The sequence below is a fragment of the Macrotis lagotis genome, chromosome 2, assembly GCF_037893015.1.
Source record: "Macrotis lagotis isolate mMagLag1 chromosome 2, bilby.v1.9.chrom.fasta, whole genome shotgun sequence".
In the NCBI taxonomy this organism is placed as follows: Eukaryota; Metazoa; Chordata; class Mammalia; order Peramelemorphia; family Peramelidae; genus Macrotis; species Macrotis lagotis.
In genome coordinates this window covers 21644481-21662935 of record NC_133659.1, presented here as the reverse complement: position 1 = coordinate 21662935, position 18455 = coordinate 21644481, and the positions used below count along the sequence as shown (strand labels likewise).

The 18455-nt window shown below is 39.9% G+C and overlaps 1 protein-coding gene across 7 annotated transcripts in view; it reads right to left on the bottom strand.

The window, feature by feature from the left end:
• DAB1 (DAB adaptor protein 1) overlaps positions 1-18455 on the bottom strand; it is a 297592-nt gene that overhangs the window by 52116 nt on the left and 227021 nt on the right. Inside the window, exon 10 of one of the 7 annotated variants that reach the window (XM_074221337.1) lies at positions 10825-10830. The exons of 5 other annotated variants lie outside the window; for them this stretch is intronic. In XM_074221337.1, coding sequence (XP_074077438.1) covers positions 10825-10830 — 6 coding nt within the window. Of the gene's footprint in view, positions 1-10824; positions 10831-13084; positions 18032-18455 lie in introns of those variants that run through there. One more of the 7 variants, XM_074221336.1, reaches the window with a different exon arrangement.

The window sequence follows — 18455 nt, the reverse complement described above, 5'->3', positions numbered from 1 at the left end:
TAAAAATCACAGCTTTTGAGCTGGAAGGGAACTTGGATTACATTACATTCAACTTTAACATTTAACAGATATGGAACCTGAAGCAGAAAGAGATTAAGTGACTTGCCTGCAGTCACATAGCTAGCAAGTATCTGGGGTGGTATTTGAACTAACATTTTCTGACTCTAGTTCAGTTCTCTTTCCATTGCACCTTTTATTCATCCAGATCTCAGAGCTAGTGAGTGAGTGGTGGGAGAAGGTTCTCCCTCAATGGAAATCTTGAAGTGAATTTTCAATCACTGTTTGTCATGTTGGAGCAGATGGCCTCTAATGTTTTACAAGATCCCGTCAAAAGTTGTTTATTGGGGGTGGCTATGTGGCACTGTGGATAGAGCACTGGCCTTGGAGTCAGAAGGACCTGAGTTCAAATCTGACCTCAGACACTTAATAATTACCTAGCTGTGTGGCCTTGGGCAAGCCATTTAACCCCATTGCCTTGGGAAAATGAAAAAAAAGTTATTTATTTTCTTTTTCATGAGACTGGGATTCAAATGAATTTTTGTGTTATTTCATGAAAATGGTAATTTTCATAATTATAGCAGCATCCTAAACTTGCAAGATGACCTCACTATATACTCTTATACACACTCTGTGAGAAATGCAGGTGAAGAACCATTAAGTCTATTTTATGGATACTGAGGCAGTCTCAGAGATAGAAAGTTACTTATCTAAAGTCATATAACTATTAATTTTTAGAAGTGAGAACTGGACCCCCAAACCTGTCAATCCAAATCTAGGGTTCTCTCTTCTAGTTGATGAATTGTTGAAAACTTTTAGGAATCATTTCTTAGGTTAATAATTCACTTTGGAGTCTTTGAATTTCCATATTTGGCTAGGCTACCCATGAAGTGTTTGGAACTAGACGAGACCTTAGAAGTCATTTCTTCTAATACCTTCATTTTAGGAGACCAGATACTTCAACAGGAATTTTTGAGTTTTTTTAAATCCCATTATTGTTGATGGGTTGATATGATGCGGCAATCTAACCTCTTTCCCTAGTGAACAATGTGGTAATCTAGCATTTTTTGTCTCCTTTATGAAACATGAGTTATTTCTGGTTTTAAAGTTTGGATTTAAACTCAGGCCTTTCTGATTTCAAGCCTCACTCTCTATCTAGTGTACCATCTGGCTCCTCTAAATGATGAAGGCTACAGGTGAGAGAGTATGGGACCCCAGGTACCCACTGTCACCGATCATATCCTTCTTCCTTCCTCCTAGAGCTGGGGCCATCCCATAGGACAGGTGCCTGTCCAACTCTATTGACAAGACAGAGAGAGAAACTTTGAAACCTCCAGGGTCAGGAAAGAAACAAAAATAGCTGAGGCTATGTGATTAAAAAAAATGGTAGAAAAAAGAGCCAGAGGTTCCAATGACAGTTTTTTGAAGATGGACTAGAACTAGCAACAAGGAAAGTTGGGTTGCCAAGACATTGCAGAGAAACCAGCTGATATACTATTAGAACTGTATGATAGGTGAAGGAAGGAGAATGGGGAGAAAGCACTGTTAGAATGGGGATCTAGAACCTGAGACCTTTCCCTGCCTGGCAAGAGAATATAAGTTGGGTAGAGCTTCTTAGGACTCCAATTTTCTATGCTCTTATCTTTAAGATATTGGCTATTCTACCCAATCAGTGATACTTTTGTGATTTGAATTGAAGTTCCTTCATTTTTCTGGTTGCCCTCCTTGGACACTCTCCAACTTATCAGGGATGCCTAACTTTGGTTCAGCTTGCTTTATTTTCTAAGCAACTTGGTAAACTAATAATAGTCATCAGTCAAAATATATTAAAATATTTCTCAAAATAATTGAGACTGAAGTTAAGTGAAGTTAAGCCTAAGGTCACATTGTTAGCAAAAGACAGGGAATAGTGTTGGAATTTAGGTTTGAAGACTCTTAAGTTGGGTGCACTTTTCATTGTGCTACACTGCCCTCATTTTATCTGGGTAGAGCTGTGAATGCCATAACCAACTCATTTCTTTATTCTCAAAGAACATTCATTTATCTTTTCTTCTTTTTTTTTAAACCAGAGTTTGTTCATTTTTCTTCTGCAACCTCTAATAATGGCAGTTAGGGAGAAAGAGAAAGCCATAATGCAATGATTTATCTAGAAAAGGCGAATTACTGTACCAAGAGAGAAGGGGTGTCAGTATCGATGGATATTTATGTGGAAACTCCAGATTACAGTTGTGCTCGTTAGTGCTGCTGTAGTTAAGGTTCTGTGAATGTTAATGATCTGTATTAAAGGAGTAATGACAGACTCTTAGCAGCAGCAGTAGTTAGCAGACACCTCAGCATCCCATTTTCTTTCAAAGGAACAGATCTCCAAGCAAAATGATTTATGTCCAAGGAAGGGACATGAAAATATCAGTACACCTGCATCTGGGGGCAGGGGAGTTGGGGACAGGGAGTACTGAAGCCTTGGGTGATGTGACAGCCAAATAGCATTGGGATGAGATGGATAGGAGGACATATTTTCAGATCTGAAATGAAGTTGGGTAGGATTCAGTGATGGAAGATACTGTTCCTCATGCTGGTAAATTGGTTTGACTTGGCAGGAGAAGGTGCTGTAGCCTTCTGGGAGAACATGAAGGTATGTAGGCAGAGATGAGAGATCCCAGCTCTATTTTGGAGACACCTGGCCTGTTCATTGCATCTTTTGCCTCTTGGATCCAGATTCTGTATTACAATCCTGGGCTCATACCTGAATTGATTATTTTCTTATTGATTGAAAAATGGACTAGAGGGACAGGTAGGTGGCACAGTGGATAAAGTACCAACAGATCTGGAGTCAGAAGGACCTGAGTTCAAATCTGACATCAGACACTTACTAGCTGTGTGTCTTGGATGAGTCAAGCCAGACAAGTAACTTAATCACAATTGCAAAACAGAAAAAAAATAATATATGAAAAAACAATCTGGAAAGAGGATCTGGGAGACAGGAGACATGAGTCTGAGTTGTAGCTCTAACACTCACTAGTCATGTGAGCTGGGGAAAATTATTTCCCTTCTATCTGTTTTCTCCACTTGTGGTTGGACCAAATAAGATGACCTTTATGGGTCTCTCTCCTTAAGGGTCCTTCCAGCTCCCATAGCCTATGGGCTTGTTCAGACCTATAGACTCTGGTAAATGAATTGTGCTATCGTTTCCCTTCCATGGAGAAGTCCTACCTTCCTAATAAGATTCTGCACTCCTTGAGGGGCAGAGGCTGAATTTTGGACTCCTGTGTAGTTCCCAAGGAACCTACCACAATTTCTTGCCAATGGGACAGAAGGGCTATGGTGATATTAGTGGTGTGCTGTGCTTGCTTAGGATAACTGAAAGGTGAAAATATCTTTGCTACAAATACTAACTTCGAGAGCAAAAAAAAATGAATGAAAAGCATTTCTAAAGTATAGTACTGAATACATTCTAGGCACTCGCCCAAGGTCACGCTCCCAGGCGCTATACTAATTCCCAATGATACACATAGGAAAATGATCTCAGTTCTTCCTTGGACAATCTAATAGGAAGAAACAACTGGTAGAGGAAGTCAATAACCAAAGAAAGAATTTACATTCTTTTACATGCATGAGAAGGGAGAATGGAGCCATAGGTATTTGACTAATACCCTCTTCTAAATTCAAGAGTATTCAATACTTGTATTTACTAATACAAGAGTAATTACCACAAGAATAGTAACATGACAACCATGCAATGGGTGAACAAGCGAAGGGATGATGTGGCCAAGAATAGGGAAGGGGGGGCAGCTAGGTGGCGCAGTGGATAAAGCACGGGCCCTGGAGTCAGGAGTACCTGGGTTCAAATCTGGTCTCAGACACTTAATAATTACCTAGCTGTGTGGCCTTGGGCAAGTCACTTAACCCCATTTGCCTTGCAAAAATAAACCTAAAAAAAAAGAATAGGGAAAGGGCAGATGGCTACCAGATGGGTAAAATGGATACCTAAATAAGATGGTCTGAGGCCAACTCCATACAGTGGTCTTGGTACATCTGTGTTCACTCGTTACCGAACACATCATAGGAGGACTAGTGGGAGTTCTGAAGGTAACTGGATTTACTTTTCCAGGGGAGAGTATTTGGAAATTTATGGGAGATTGCCACAGTAAGGAAGGCTGCAAGAAGATTGCCAGGGAACACAAAAAGAAAATTGTAGCTTCCAAGCCAAAAATCAAACAACATTCTCAAGTCTGGGAAGATAAGGAGGAAGTATAGCTGAAGGTCTGTCCAGGATAGGAGTGACAGGATCTACTTATTTTGATGAGGCTCCTTGATGGGAAGAGAATGAATATGTATCTCTGAAGGTTTCTATTGGCTCTTGAACTTATGACTGCTAGACGGGAGATCAAGGGATTTTTCAGCCCTTGATTGGCATCATAAGGCTGGATTTTGAGAATAGTTGCATGATATTGAGCAAGTGCCTACATTTCTTTAAGCGTGAGTCTTCTCATCTGACAAAGATCAAAGATCTATGAGGACCTGGCTGTGCGACCTTGGGCAAGTCACTTAACCCTACTGTCTTGCAAAAAACAAAAAAAAAACTACCTATGAGGGTCCTCAGAAGCCATTGAGTTCAACCCCCATTGGATAGATGTTACACTGACATCCTGTCCTTCCTCAAGTCCTTGATAAACCTGCCACCAGACACATAGATATAACTAACAGTTTCTGTTTGTTGAAAGAGTGGTTTGGATTTTGGGGAAAATGAGTGAAGGAAACCACTCCAGTGATTACAGTTAATCTTTCTGAGTTAAGAGGATTAGAGGGGGAAAAAACTGGCATCATTTGATAGAATAAGGTGACTACTCCAAATTTGGATAATGAATTAAGGATTAGGGCAAAGATTAGCACTGTCACTATTTTGCTGCAGAAGTCCAACCAATTTTTGCCATTCAATACCCTTCACTCATGTTTGAGGCTTATTTCAGAAACATTCTATGCCAGTCTGTCAGGGAGCAAACAGACATTTATTAAGTACCTACTATATATCTGCCATTGGGCAAAAGAGTTTCTTTTCAAACAAGTTGAAAATACGATCAACTGGAGAAAATCCAAAAAGGGAAGACACAGACTTCTTATGGAAGATGGGCTTTTTATCTGGGAATTGAAAGTAGCCAGCGAAGCCAAGACATAGAGATGAGGAGTGAGAGTATTCCAGATTGAGGGATGGCCAATAAAAAACGCTCAGTCTAAAGTAATCTTGCTATTTTCTGATCTTAGCATTTACTCTCCCATTTCTAAGTCTTTGATTAGACCAGCTTCCATTCTTGGAATAGATACTCTCTCTTCAGTTTAGTCTCTTGAAATCCCAGGTTTCTTTCAAAGCTTAATTCATGTGCCACCTCTTAAGGGGAATCACTCCTGAATACCCTTGGCTGTTAGCTGCCTCTGTCTCCACAAATAACTATACATATAATTATCATTGTTATTCAGTCATTTTAGTCCTGTCCTCATCTTCATGACCCCATGTGGGATTTTCTTGGCAAAGATACTGAAATGCTTTGCCATTTCCTTGTACAATTCATTTTTACAACTAGATACTAATACCTAGCTGCCCAAGTATTGGTGCTCATGCTGCATAAGCCCTGACCCTGACATAAAACATGACTATTTATGATTTTTGTCCTTCTGCCTCCCCAGTGCTTTTAATACAATTTTGTTGCATTGTGTCATTCCCATTTTTTTAAATTAAGAAATGAGTCAAAAGCAAGCATTTGCTAAGAATCTATTCCATGAGAAATACTTTGCTAAGTCCTGAGAATACAATGAACCCCCCCCCATCCCATTGGTCCTAATCCTCAAGAGGGTCTCATTTGAAAGGGGGATGGATATAACCTAATTAAACACAGAGAGCATATCCCTCCCTCCCCCCCTCTCTCTCCCTCCCTCCCTCCCTCTCCTCTCTTCCTATCGATCCTATCTGTACAGCCATCCAGCCATCAATCTCTCTATTTCTCTACCTATCTACCTACCTTTCTATCTATCCTTTCTATCTGGATGTCTTTCTATCTGGAATCTCAGAGAGAAGAATCAAGGTGAAGGTAGGCTGAGCAACATCTCCTGCAGATGGTATAATGTGAGCAGAGTCCTGAAGGAAGCCAGACAAGTCAGGAAAGAAAGAGGACAAGGGAGAAGTTTCCAGACATGGGATAACCAGTGATAAGACACAGACTTGGAAACCAATGTTTTGGTTTTTTTTGGCCAGGTCATGGGGTTAAGTGACTTGCTCAAGGTCACCCAGTTAGGTAATTAGTAAGTGTCTGAGGCCAAATTTGGACTCAGGACTTCCTGATTCCAGGGCCGGTACTCTATTCACTGTGCCACCTAGCTGCCCCAAAACCAATGTTCTTAAAGAGCAAAGTGCTTTGGCTAGGTTGACACAGCTTTTGAATACTTGAGGTAGGATTTGACCCCAGATATGCTGATGTTAGGTGGAATACTCTTTCCACTATGCCAATTTTGCCTCTGGAGACACACTCCTCTGAGATTCTTTAGCACTGACTTGTAGCTAGAAATGGTCTCTAAGGGCCTATCCAAAGCAAGAATCTTAGGGTTATAAGATTTCCATTCAAGGTCAATTTTTGAAAGCATAGATACATAGGACACCATGAAGTTAAGAAACAGTATTTTCCCCAGTATTCCTTTGAGCCCTAGTCATTTCAGTTTCTACCAATTGGGATTCCCCTTGCCTCCCTCCTCGCTGCAGAATGACTTCATCGCCCATGACATCTTTGTTAAACGGCGCTTTGCAACGACTATCATTTCTCTGCAATCACGGTGTTTAACAAGGAAATGAAATTGACAAATGTTCAGATTAGATTAAATCCTATTATGCAGCATCTTGATGAAGCTTTCAAAGCCAAGGAAAAACCAGCAACTGGAATGTGAAGGAAAATGTCTCTGCCATAAATAAAACAAAGAGCTATCCAAAGAGGGAATCGTCTTCTTCAGGATTCCAGCTTTGGTGCATGTGTATGCATGTATGCATGTAGATGTATATTTATATCTGTATATGTGTGTGTCTAGGTGAATGAGAATGCATATGGAGCCAAGTCCTCACATATCTCTAGGGAATGAGTGGAAAGAAACAATTACTGAGTCTTTAGAAGAAAAAAGAAAAATAATACCCATTCCTTCAAAGAATTCCTAGAATTGTGGGAGTGAGAGAAGCCTCAGAAATCAATATCAGAGCAGAGATTGTCAAACATGGGAAGGATCTTAGAACAGGGAATGTCAGAGCTAACCTTAACCCTAATTTCTGGCCTTTAGAAGAGAGAAGAATCTTTTCAATGAGACTCATTTTTTTCCATCATATGGCCACATTTTTAAGCTTCCTTTTCAGAATTTGACTTTCCGGTGAATACCTTGAATTAATTTCTTTATGTGTTGATTGATTTGATCCCCTTGCTGTCCAAAAGATTCCCAAAAGTCATCTCCAGTACCACAATTCAAGAGTGTCAATTCTGTGGGCTTCAAGTTTCCTTACAGTCCAACTTTCATGGTCATACATTGCTTCTATTGGTACACAGGTTAATGAATTGCTGTTGGTCCCTTGTTTGAGTCACTCCATTGGGTTCTCTGAAGTGGTTTGTCATTTCATTCTTCAGCTCTTTTTACAAATGAGGACTTCAAGGTCAACAGGGTTAAGTGTCTTGCCCAGAATCCTTAACACAGCTTGGTAATGTCTGCAGCCACATTTGCATTCAAGACGATAAGTCTTCCTGATTCCAGGACTGGCATTATATCCACTGTCCCAAAATAAGTAAATTAATTGATCAAAGACAAAAGGATGTCCAATGTGACACTTGAGGGGAAATTCTCCCCATCTAAGTAGACCAAGGAAAACTTCATGAAGGAGGTGGCATTTGAACTGAACTTTAAAAAGATTTTGAAATCCAGAGAGAACCATAGATCCCTAAATCTCCCATATTTCAAGGTCAATGTTCTATTACTTCCATTAGGCTGTCCACTGAAATTAGGTGACTTCTCCAAACTTATACAGTAAGGAAACAAATAGGGACTTGCACTTTGGGCCTCCAACTCCAGATCTAGCACTCTTTTGACTTTTCCAGGCCAGTTTACTCACTGAGGAGGCAAAGTCAGGATCAAAGTGTTCTGAAAACTAACAGGGCTGTTAAGATAATTTAGGTCTCTCCATCTGCAGGAGATCGAATAAATAAGGTCTCAGTGTTTGCAGCAATAAATAAGGAAACCCTGTGTCTGCAAATTCACAGCAGCCAGGGCTGTGAGCCAGGAGGAGGATGCTCAAAGAACCAAGGGGATGTGCACAGCTCAGGGGTCTAACTTTGCAGTCAGGATACAGAAGAGAGGATGGAAAATAAATGAGGAGAGGCAGATGCCTATGTTTGCAGATGAGGGAGGCAGCAAGGGCTCAGAGGTGGTGATTTACTGGAAATCTCCAGTCCCCGATCTTATTTTATTTCCTTAGCTAGTTGGGTAGTGAGACTTTTGCTGGCTCTGGCAGCACAGAATCTGAGAGTTTCAGAGTTGGATGGGACCTTTGAGGCCTTCTAGCCCCAAATGTATCTAGAGAGGAATCTCGTCTATAATTACCCCTGACTACAAGTCATCTTACCTCTATCTGGTGACCTGTGAGGAGGGGGAGCCCATGGACTTAGCCCCTCAATGTCCCAGGCAACTAAGACTCTAAATCAGTGTTGACTTACTGGTAGTGGGACATGTTGGACAGAACAGTGGACTAGGAGTCAGGAAACCATGAGTTTAAAAATAGCCCCCAGAGATTTACTATCTGTGAAAAGCAGAGCAATGCATTTCACCAGAGTTTTAGCTTTTTCTTCCTTAAAAAGATGGGTATTAATTACATAACCATTGGGGTTCACACACACATATATAATACTAATGTTTAATGTGTCATTAGAGCCCAGATCTGCAACTAAAAGGCATTTTTGGGATAAGTAAGTCCAACCTGTTTATTTGATAGATAAGGAAACTGAGACCCAGATTGGAGAGGTAACTTGCCCAAAGTCACAACTACTAAATTACTATACACATATACTTCAAAGAAACATGAGTGTCATCTGGCATGATTTGTAATGATGTCAAAGACAACTAGGTAGTACAGTGAATAGAGCCCTGGGTTGAGAGTCAGACAGATCTGAGTTCAAATTCAACCTCATTTGCTAGCAGTGTGACCCAGGGTAAGTCATTTAAACTATTTTTTCTCATCTGTCAAATGAGCCAGAGAAGGAAAGGGTTCTTTGTGAACCCTTAAAAATCCTCAGATGGGGCCATTAAGAACCAGAAACTAGAAATGATTAGACAACAAAAATACAATGATCTGAATGATTCCTTTTTTCTATTTTTTTTTTTGCAAGGCAGTAGGGTTAAGTGACTTGCCCAAAGTCACACAGCTAGATAATTATTAAGTGTCTAAGGCAGGATCTGAACTCAGGTCCCTCTGACTCCAGGGTCGGTGCTCTGTCCATTGTACCACCTAGCTGCCCCTGAATGATTCCTTTCTAAAATAATCAAAAGGGGGATGACTGTTATCTGCAGCAACTGGGTAAGACTGTCTAGGACAGTATAGAGATGGTACTATCTGTGTCCATGGAGGGAAAAATCTATCCAAATAAAACATGGCTTCTTTAGTTAAGGAAATCCATGAAGAGAGCACAGGGCTCTCACAGGGCTATATGACCAGAGGGGAAAGAGATAAACAGAATGGAATGGAGGTCTTGATGTCCTCTGCCTTCCAGCCTAAATCTGGGGCACCATGTGCCAGTTCTAGGGAGGCCAAGGACAAAGAAGGGCATAGCCAGGGCATGGCAATCAGGATGATGATGGAACTAGAAACTATAACATATAAGTCTATCAAAAGACTTAAGGAGATCATGGCAACTGTGTTTGAGCATGTGAAGGTTACCGTATGAAAGAGTGATTAGTCTTGCCTTGCTTGATCCCAGAGAACAGAAGTGGAAAAGGGAGGGGTAGGTGAAAGTGTAGTTAGCGATTTTTTAACTTTGTTGGGGAAAAAATAAAAATCAAACTGTCCATGATTTGTAAAACTGTAATAGCGCTAGTCATGGTACTATGATTGGGAGTGCTTTGGAAAGACTAAAAGACTAATTATAGAAATTATTTAAAGGGCATTCTTGTGAATTGACTTCACCATATTAGACATTTTAAGCTATAAAAACATCATGATCAATAGAGACTTTGATCAAGCCACTTCCAGCTTGGCTAGTCACGATGAAATGTCCATGAAGTTGGCCACCTCTACACCTCTCCTCTTGGACCTTGAGCATGATAGCCAGCCCCAGGGGCCTCTATCACAGAAGGAACAATTGATTCCTCCTCTCAATAAAATATTCCTCTCATTTCCATGCTGCAGCGGCATCTCTGCGGTGAATCCAAATACTCTCCTGGGGACTAGGCAAGGGGAAGATTGACCTTTGGTGACAGAATAAAATCCTGCCATGTGGTCACAATGTTTCAGCCTCATTGGGTGCTGCAGATTCTGATGAGAGGCAAGAGTGATTGCAGATGTTTCCTGGGAAAGCCATCTGTCTACTTGGTGATGCAAGTGATGGGGAAAATAAGGTTCTGTCCTTTGCAGCGATGTTGGGGGAGGGGATACGGTACACTAGAGAAGAGACTCAGATTCAGTGTTGGGAGATTTGGATTCAAATCTTAACACCCACTTCATAGCTTTTTTCTAAATAGTCTCAGGGGCTCTGATTGACATGATTTCTGAGGTCTCTTCTAAACCAGACACTCGATGATTCTGTGAAGTGCGAACTCTGAAACTTGAAACTAGTCACCGAAGCCAAGCAAGTCCTTATGGGAACAGATACAGTGGTATCAAAAGACGTGGTCACAGGACTAGTCAGGGGTAGAAGCAGTGCTTAGCACTGGGTCTTCTTGATGACAAATCTAGTACTCCATCTTTGATGCCACAAAGCTGCCTCATCAAATATAACATTAGTAATAACTCCCATTTTCATCGAACTTTAAGGTTTACAAAGTTCCCTCTTTAGACTGGACTTGTCCCATGTGACCTTAGGTCCTTTAACCAGAAGACAAGGGTTGAAATCTTACTTCCATTGCTTAATGTCTGTTTGACCATGGGCAAGTAACTTTATCTCCTTGACTGACACCATACTCAACCACCAAATAAAGGGGTTGGAGAGGCAACCTGGATCAGTCCAAAAAGAGGTAGGTCTTAAGGCAAAGGACTTGGGTTCAAATGTGAGCTCAGTCCATCATTATCTGCATGAAATTGAGCAAGTCACTTTACTTCCTGGGGTCTCTATTGTACAATGAGGGGGTTGGACTAGATGATCTTTGAAACTCTGCCCATCCCTAGAATTCTCAACGTTGAGATGAGTCAGAACCTGGGAGAAGTAGTAGGGTATAAAACCCAACTTCCTTTACAGGGGAGACATGACTGAATCTCACCTTGGAAATGGGGATGGTGACATGTTGGCAGCTAGTAAGATGTAAACGAAGCAGATGGACGTTTGACAATAGAGTCGGGAAGAACTAAATTTGAATCCTGCTTAGAAACTTATGAGCTATTTGACAATAGGCAAGTCCTTTGGCATCAGGGAGCTGATGCTATGACAAGCAAATCAATTCAATAGGGTGAAGGAGCTGTTGTGCTAAATCACCAGCCTCCCTTTCTCCTCTGGAACCACCTGGGTCTGGTGGTCAGATAGGAATCAGGGATAAGTGACTTGCCCAAGGTCACACAGCTAGTAAGTGACAAATGTCTGAGGTCACATTTGAACTCAAGTCTTCCTGACTTCACTGTCACCTCTCTGTCCACTGTGCCACTGAGCTGCCCTCTAATATACAACATATTCCTCTTGACTATAGAGTTAATATTCCATCTTGTCTTTGTAACAACCCTGGCTAATACAATGACTGGCATATAATAGGTACTTGAGGATAGACCCATAGATGACTGATCTCAGGTGAGGGGACACACTACCAGGTAAATCACTTCTGAATAGTTCTCCAAGACAGGGAGTTGTTTACATTCTAAATCTCTATAACCCCTACCAGTCCCTCTTCCCAAAGCAAGTGTATGCCAGTGTCAGTGAAATTTAGAGGGAGAGTAAGTTGTCAAACTGTAAACAATATCAACATGGGATGTGAATCCAAACTCCACTTTTCTTCCTATTTCCCCAATTCTGGAATAGCCTAGTGACCTATAAATGGTCTTGTAAACGGACCCAGGAAGGGGTGACTGAGCAAGCCCATAGTCTTGATGAAATGAAGCATGGTAGGGAGTCAGATTGCCAGACAAGCAGACAGGAATTTAATACAGTCTCCAAAAACATTTAGTATTTACCTATTTTATACAAAGTAATGTGCAAATCTTAGAGCACCATATAAATGTTGCTAATGTTTAGTGTGTCATTAGAGCCTATATCTACAACCAAAAGGCATTTTGGGGATAAGTAAGTCCAACTTGATTATTAGACAGATAAGGAAACTGAGGCCAACACTGGAGTGCTAACTTGCCCAGTCACACACCTACTAAATGTCTGGGTCAGGATTTTAAGTGAGATCTTAGTGGTCCCATATCAGTTTAAATTCACAACTTAAAATCCTACATAGATATGATGGAACCTATAAGGGAAGGTTTCAAAGAAAAGGCGTCAATTGATTTGGACTTCAAATGTTGGGTAGCAATTCTACAGGCAGGGCATTCCATTTGTCCTGTCACTCAACCTTCCCATATGATCCAATTAGAATGTCCGTTCCACTGAGCAAGAACAAACCTGCTTTTTGACTTAGCGAAACACTTGGTACATCATTCATACATTTATTCATGCATTCCAAGTTTGGGAAATGATTTAAGCTTATCATAATCTTTGTAAGGTGGTGCAGTACATAGAGCAGTGGTCCTAGAGTCAGGAGGACCTAAATTCCAATCCAGGCTTAGATACTGGAAACCTATTCACTGTGTGACCTTGGGCAAGTCACTTAACCCATCTAAGACCATCTCCAGTCATCCTGGTTTATAACTGACCATTGGACCTAGATGGTACTGGAGGAGAAAATGAGGCTGGCGACTTCGCACAGAATCCTCACTGAAATCTAATTCATATACTTATTCATAGTATCATATTACTGTCTTCTTTGAGAATGACGGACCAATAGCATCATCATCTTTTATACTGAAGAGGCAACATAGAATAGTGCCTTCCACCCCTTCCCCTCCCCTGTCAAGAAAAAGAACTACTTTCCTATTCATAGGGCTTGGGGTTGAGTATGGGCCCTGTCACTTACACCGGGAAAGTCATTCAAACTTTCTTGAACTCAGGTCCCTTACTGATAAAATGAGGAGGTTGAACTAGACGGCTTCAGTATCTCCCATCTCTAAGTCTACTTTGGGTAGGTCTTGGGTAGGGGGCCCAGAGTAGTCCCACTTTGTTATAGCTTGGAAAGTGGACACATGACAGAGTCTAAAAGGCTGATGTCAGAGAAGGTAGATTGTCAAGAATAAAGACTGTCCAACAGAGGATTCTCCACTTTATTTGGAGGACAATAGAAGGGCACTGAAGGAACTTGCACAGAAGTCTATTATGAGATCTCCAATGACAGAAAGATCATTTTCCATGATTTAACATGGGCTTAGATGGGTATGAACATATGGAAAATGAGAAATAAGCAGGGACCCTTCACCCTTGAAGTCTTTAAGCAAAAGTTCAATGGTTCCTTGTTGGTTGAGGTTATCATAGAAGGGAATACTTGCCCATGAAAGATATGGATTAAAAAGTCACTGGGGTTCTTTCCAGTTTGGAGATGTGGTGGCATGGAGAGATTCCAGAAAGGGTTCTCACAATGATACAACAGCAAACCCCATGAATTATTGAGATAATCCCTCAATGTTATTACAGCCTTGTGGCTGTACCACATCCCTGTCTCCAGGTAAACAGAGGTGAAAGAGGCCCAGAATTGCTGATAGCAAGCCAGAGATACAGAAAAGATTGTATCTAAGCTTTTGGGAAGTCAGAGAAGGAAGTCAAAAGGGAGGGAAAGAAATGATGAAGGCCCCTGGTAGGATAATGATACTGATCATAATGTTTATCTATAGGATTTTTCTTACATGACTTCTTTTGGTCTTCACATTTGTCCTAGGAAGTAGGTATGAGGGGCTTTTTTTCTCCTATCCTTAGAGAGGTAGAGAATCATGGGTGAAGAAATAGTAAGTTAATTTAAAGATATGCTTACTGGGCAAGATAAGTTCCATTACTATCCCTTACAGACTTAGAAATCAAACCTCAGACACACACAAGTGACTTGCCCAGAATTACACAGTTTAATAAGCATCTCAAATGTGATGCAAATGCAGTTTTTATTTTATTTCTTCATCTCCTAGGCTGGCACTGCCTCTACTGGATTAGGCTGAGCTCTTTTCTTCATGAAGTCTTATTTCTTTCTATACTTAGATATAGATAGACAGAAAGATAGATAATCAGACATATAGAGACAGAGACAAAGACCAACAGAGACATAGAGAGAGAAAGAGGAAAGATGTAGATAGATAGATAGATAGATAGATAGATAGATAGATAGATATGAAAAAGGAAGATGATAACTAATGAAATGTTATTGATTAATCTGCCTCTTACCCCAAGGACACTATTCTACTTCTCCTTCTTCCCTCTTACCCCAAGAGCTAAAGAGACAGAGAAAAAGACAATCTTTAAAGGATTCCAGGGCCAGTTGACTGAGTCTCTTTTTTTCTATATGCCAATATTTCCCAAACTTTGAGGTTACAGAACCCCTTTACACTTGTAAAAATTTTGAAAACCACCTTCCATACTGTCTTCAGCTTTTGTTTGTATGGATTGTCTATCAATAGCTAAAATACCAGGAATTAAAAATGTCTTAGTGAAAAGAGTTTTGACTTTATAGATACCCAAAAGGATCATAGGAATATGCAAAGTTCTCCAACCCATAATGTTTGAGAATTGAAGCTATAGGTTAAGGCCTTATTGTCTAACCAGGGCTCTCAAAGCCCAGAAGATGCAGGGATGAAGCTGACCCCATCTGCTTGCCTTCCAATGTGGGCAACCCTGACTGCAACAGAAGAACAAGCTGATGTAGATGTCAGTGGCAAGAGATTTTCCAAATTAGCCAGCCAGAGATTTAAAAGGAAAGTCACAAGAAGTTGCCTATGTTAGAGGCCATGGTCTAGCATTTGGGTTTAATTTTTTTCTTTGATATAAGGGAATCATCTCTTACATGAGAAGCAATGCAGAAAGAGGAGGACAATGAAAAATCTATGATATACAAACAAAAGATATGAATTATTCATTTATTTATTTATTTAAAAATAAAGAACATTTTTAGAAAAAAAAATCTATGAAGTGAAGGAGGATCACAGACCTTTACTTAGGCAGGACTTTGGGGGGCATCAAGTTCAACCCTTTCATTTTACAGATAATGAAACTGAGGCTCATTTAAAGGACTTACTCAAAATCTTAGAGGTGGGAAATATCTAATGTGGGATATGAATCTGGGGGAGGGATCCAAATCTAAATCCAGGGACCTTTCATTTATACTACATTATTCTGTCTCTTTAGGAGAAGCAAGGAAATAGAGAATTGGATATAGAAAATGCCATTCAAAATGTGTCTCCCATCTGCTTTTGGCAATGATGCCTGTCATTTCATTAGTTCTCTTCCATTTGTCAAGTTATATCTATATCTATATCTGTATCTATATCTATATCTATATCTTTGTATATTTCTATATAAACACACATATTTCTAAAAAATATTATGTGTGGGCAACTCAATTATATATGTGGGCACTTATAATTATTTATGTGGGGGAACTCATATATACATAGATATATACACATATGTATTTGTGTGTAGACACTCATAGACTATAACTTGATTCTCCTAAGAACCCTATGATGTGGGCATTACATATATATATATATATACACACACACGTGTGTGTGTGTGTGTGTATGTGTATTACTCTCTGCTTTGGAGTTAAGGAATCTGAGGCTTAGTAATGTTAAATAACTTGTCTAAGATAACATAATCACTGAGGATCAGAGGTAGGTCTGGAACCTGAATCATCCAAAACATAAGGTCAGCAGGTTAACCAGGATGCCACACTGATTCTTGCATAATACCAGCCACTGAGATGAGAGTCTTCATTTTAGAAAACATCTTTTGTTGAGATAAAACAAGACAATCTACACCTGGTGAATTTAGAAAAGAGACAAATAGAATTCACATTTCCAGAGAACACCACCAAGCCTGAGGGGTGCATTTCTTAATAAATATCCCCAGTAGCCACTGAGACTGTGTATCTAAATCAGTTAGTGGTAAGCTGGGCAATTTGGAGCCAAATTGAATTGTGGAGGTTTGTATAATGGGGCTGCAAAAAATCGAATAGAAAAATGCAGACAAGTGTCTCAATGACAAAGGGACTTGATTAAATGGACCACTAGTGAGGATGGAAACTCTGCTTTTTTTTTTAAACAGGAGCAGGAGAACATTACTCCGTCATTACTGGCTGTCTTGTGATTTTCTATTTGCCTTTGGAGGGCAAATAACATCTCACAGAGTCACAACTCTATCAAAAACTGACTCACACAGTTGGAGTAGTAAATTCTTATGGTTAATAAGATGAATAATGTTACCTATTATTATGATGATGATGATAGCATATGATTATAGGATATGAACAACTAAAAGCATATCATTGCTAGTACTTAACATTTTACAAATTGTTTTCTTAGTAACAACTTTGTGATTCCACAATAGAAGCACAGCATTTGAGAGATGGATGGGAATGATCAACCTTTACCCTAACAAAATCCACATCAGTACCAACGTGATATTTTCCCATGCAATGTCTTCTTGAAGACATCCGGAGATGGAGAATCCACTGATCCTAAAGTAAGCCATTCCATTTTGAGATACCTCTAATTGTTCAGAAATTTCTCCTGATTCCTGATAGCCCATTAATTTCCTCCATCAACTTCTATCCATTTTTTCTTGTCCAGTCCTCCAAGGTCAAGTAGAATAATCCTGAGTCCAGTATTGTTTGACAAATACTCAAATACTTGAAGACGGCTTTCATGGTTCTCCTGAATCTTCTCTTCACCAGTCCAGCATCCTTAGGTTCTTTAATTGATTCTTGTGACATAGATTTAAGACTCTTCAACATCCAAGTTGCCTCTTCTGTAGGCAACTCTCTTGGTTTATCAAAGTCTTTCTTAAACTGTGGTGTCCAGAACTGAAAACAATCCTTTGGTTGTGGTCTGATCACATATAGAATAGAGAAGGACTATCAGCCCCTTATTCCCAGAACTGATCCCCTTTAATACGCCCTCAGATGAGCAGAGCTTGTGACTGCCATTGTACAGTTATTTTATAAAGAGGTCAGAGGTCATTAAAAGTCCTAGATCTTTTTCAGATAACCTCCTGAGCATATTAACCTCAATTTATACTTATGACCTCTAGTTCTTAAAAAAAATCATGCGGTCTTCAATTTATCCTTATTGTCTTTCCTGTTATTTGGTTCATCTCCATTTTCTTTCCATTCTTGAAAAAATATATATGCTTTTGTATCCGGATTCAATCATCAATCACACCGGTTATTCCATCCAGGTTTGTTTCATCTGCAAATTCACCTAGGATGATTTATCCAAATCAATGAGAGAAAATGTTCAGCAGCACAGAGCCAAACAGATTCCTAGGGACATTACCCAGTAAAAGCATCTTCCAAATAGGCATTAAGCCTAGATTGTTCCAAGTCCTTCTAATAATGCTAGTTTCTAGTTTGAAACACTGGATACATATAGTATTATAATTCCCATTTTACAGATGAAGAAAGTGAGGCCATTCCATCCAAATTACATTTATTAAGCAATTCTATGTGTATGGTAGTAAGAGTTTAAGTAATTTTTCCCAGCATAATACTGCTAACAAGTGCTGCAGTCAGTTGAACTTGGTTCTTCTAATTCTAGCTGTTGGATGAAAAAATGAAAGGAAGAAGGAAGAAAGAAAAGAAGGAAGGAAGGAAGAAAAAAGAAGGAACACTGGTATACATCATTCATGATATAGGTGATCTTCACTTTCAGAGTGACAGAAGGAACCAGCTAATTTACCCATCTTAATAGGCAACATAGTGGTCCCAATCGTGGGTGGGACTTTGAGGGAAGGATGTAACATGAGCTCTGTAGAATGAAATGGCAGATTGGACATAGAACATCCTTCCCTGAATCTTACCAATACAATGGAATACAGGTATCCAGGAAAGTTTTCTAACATCATTCTTTTCCCACTCATAAGCAACTAAAATCATGGAGTTGGTCTTGGGGTTGTTAGAGAGTGAAGTCATTCTAAGTGCCTTCACTCCAAATTATAAATTATGTGTCACTAAATCCATTC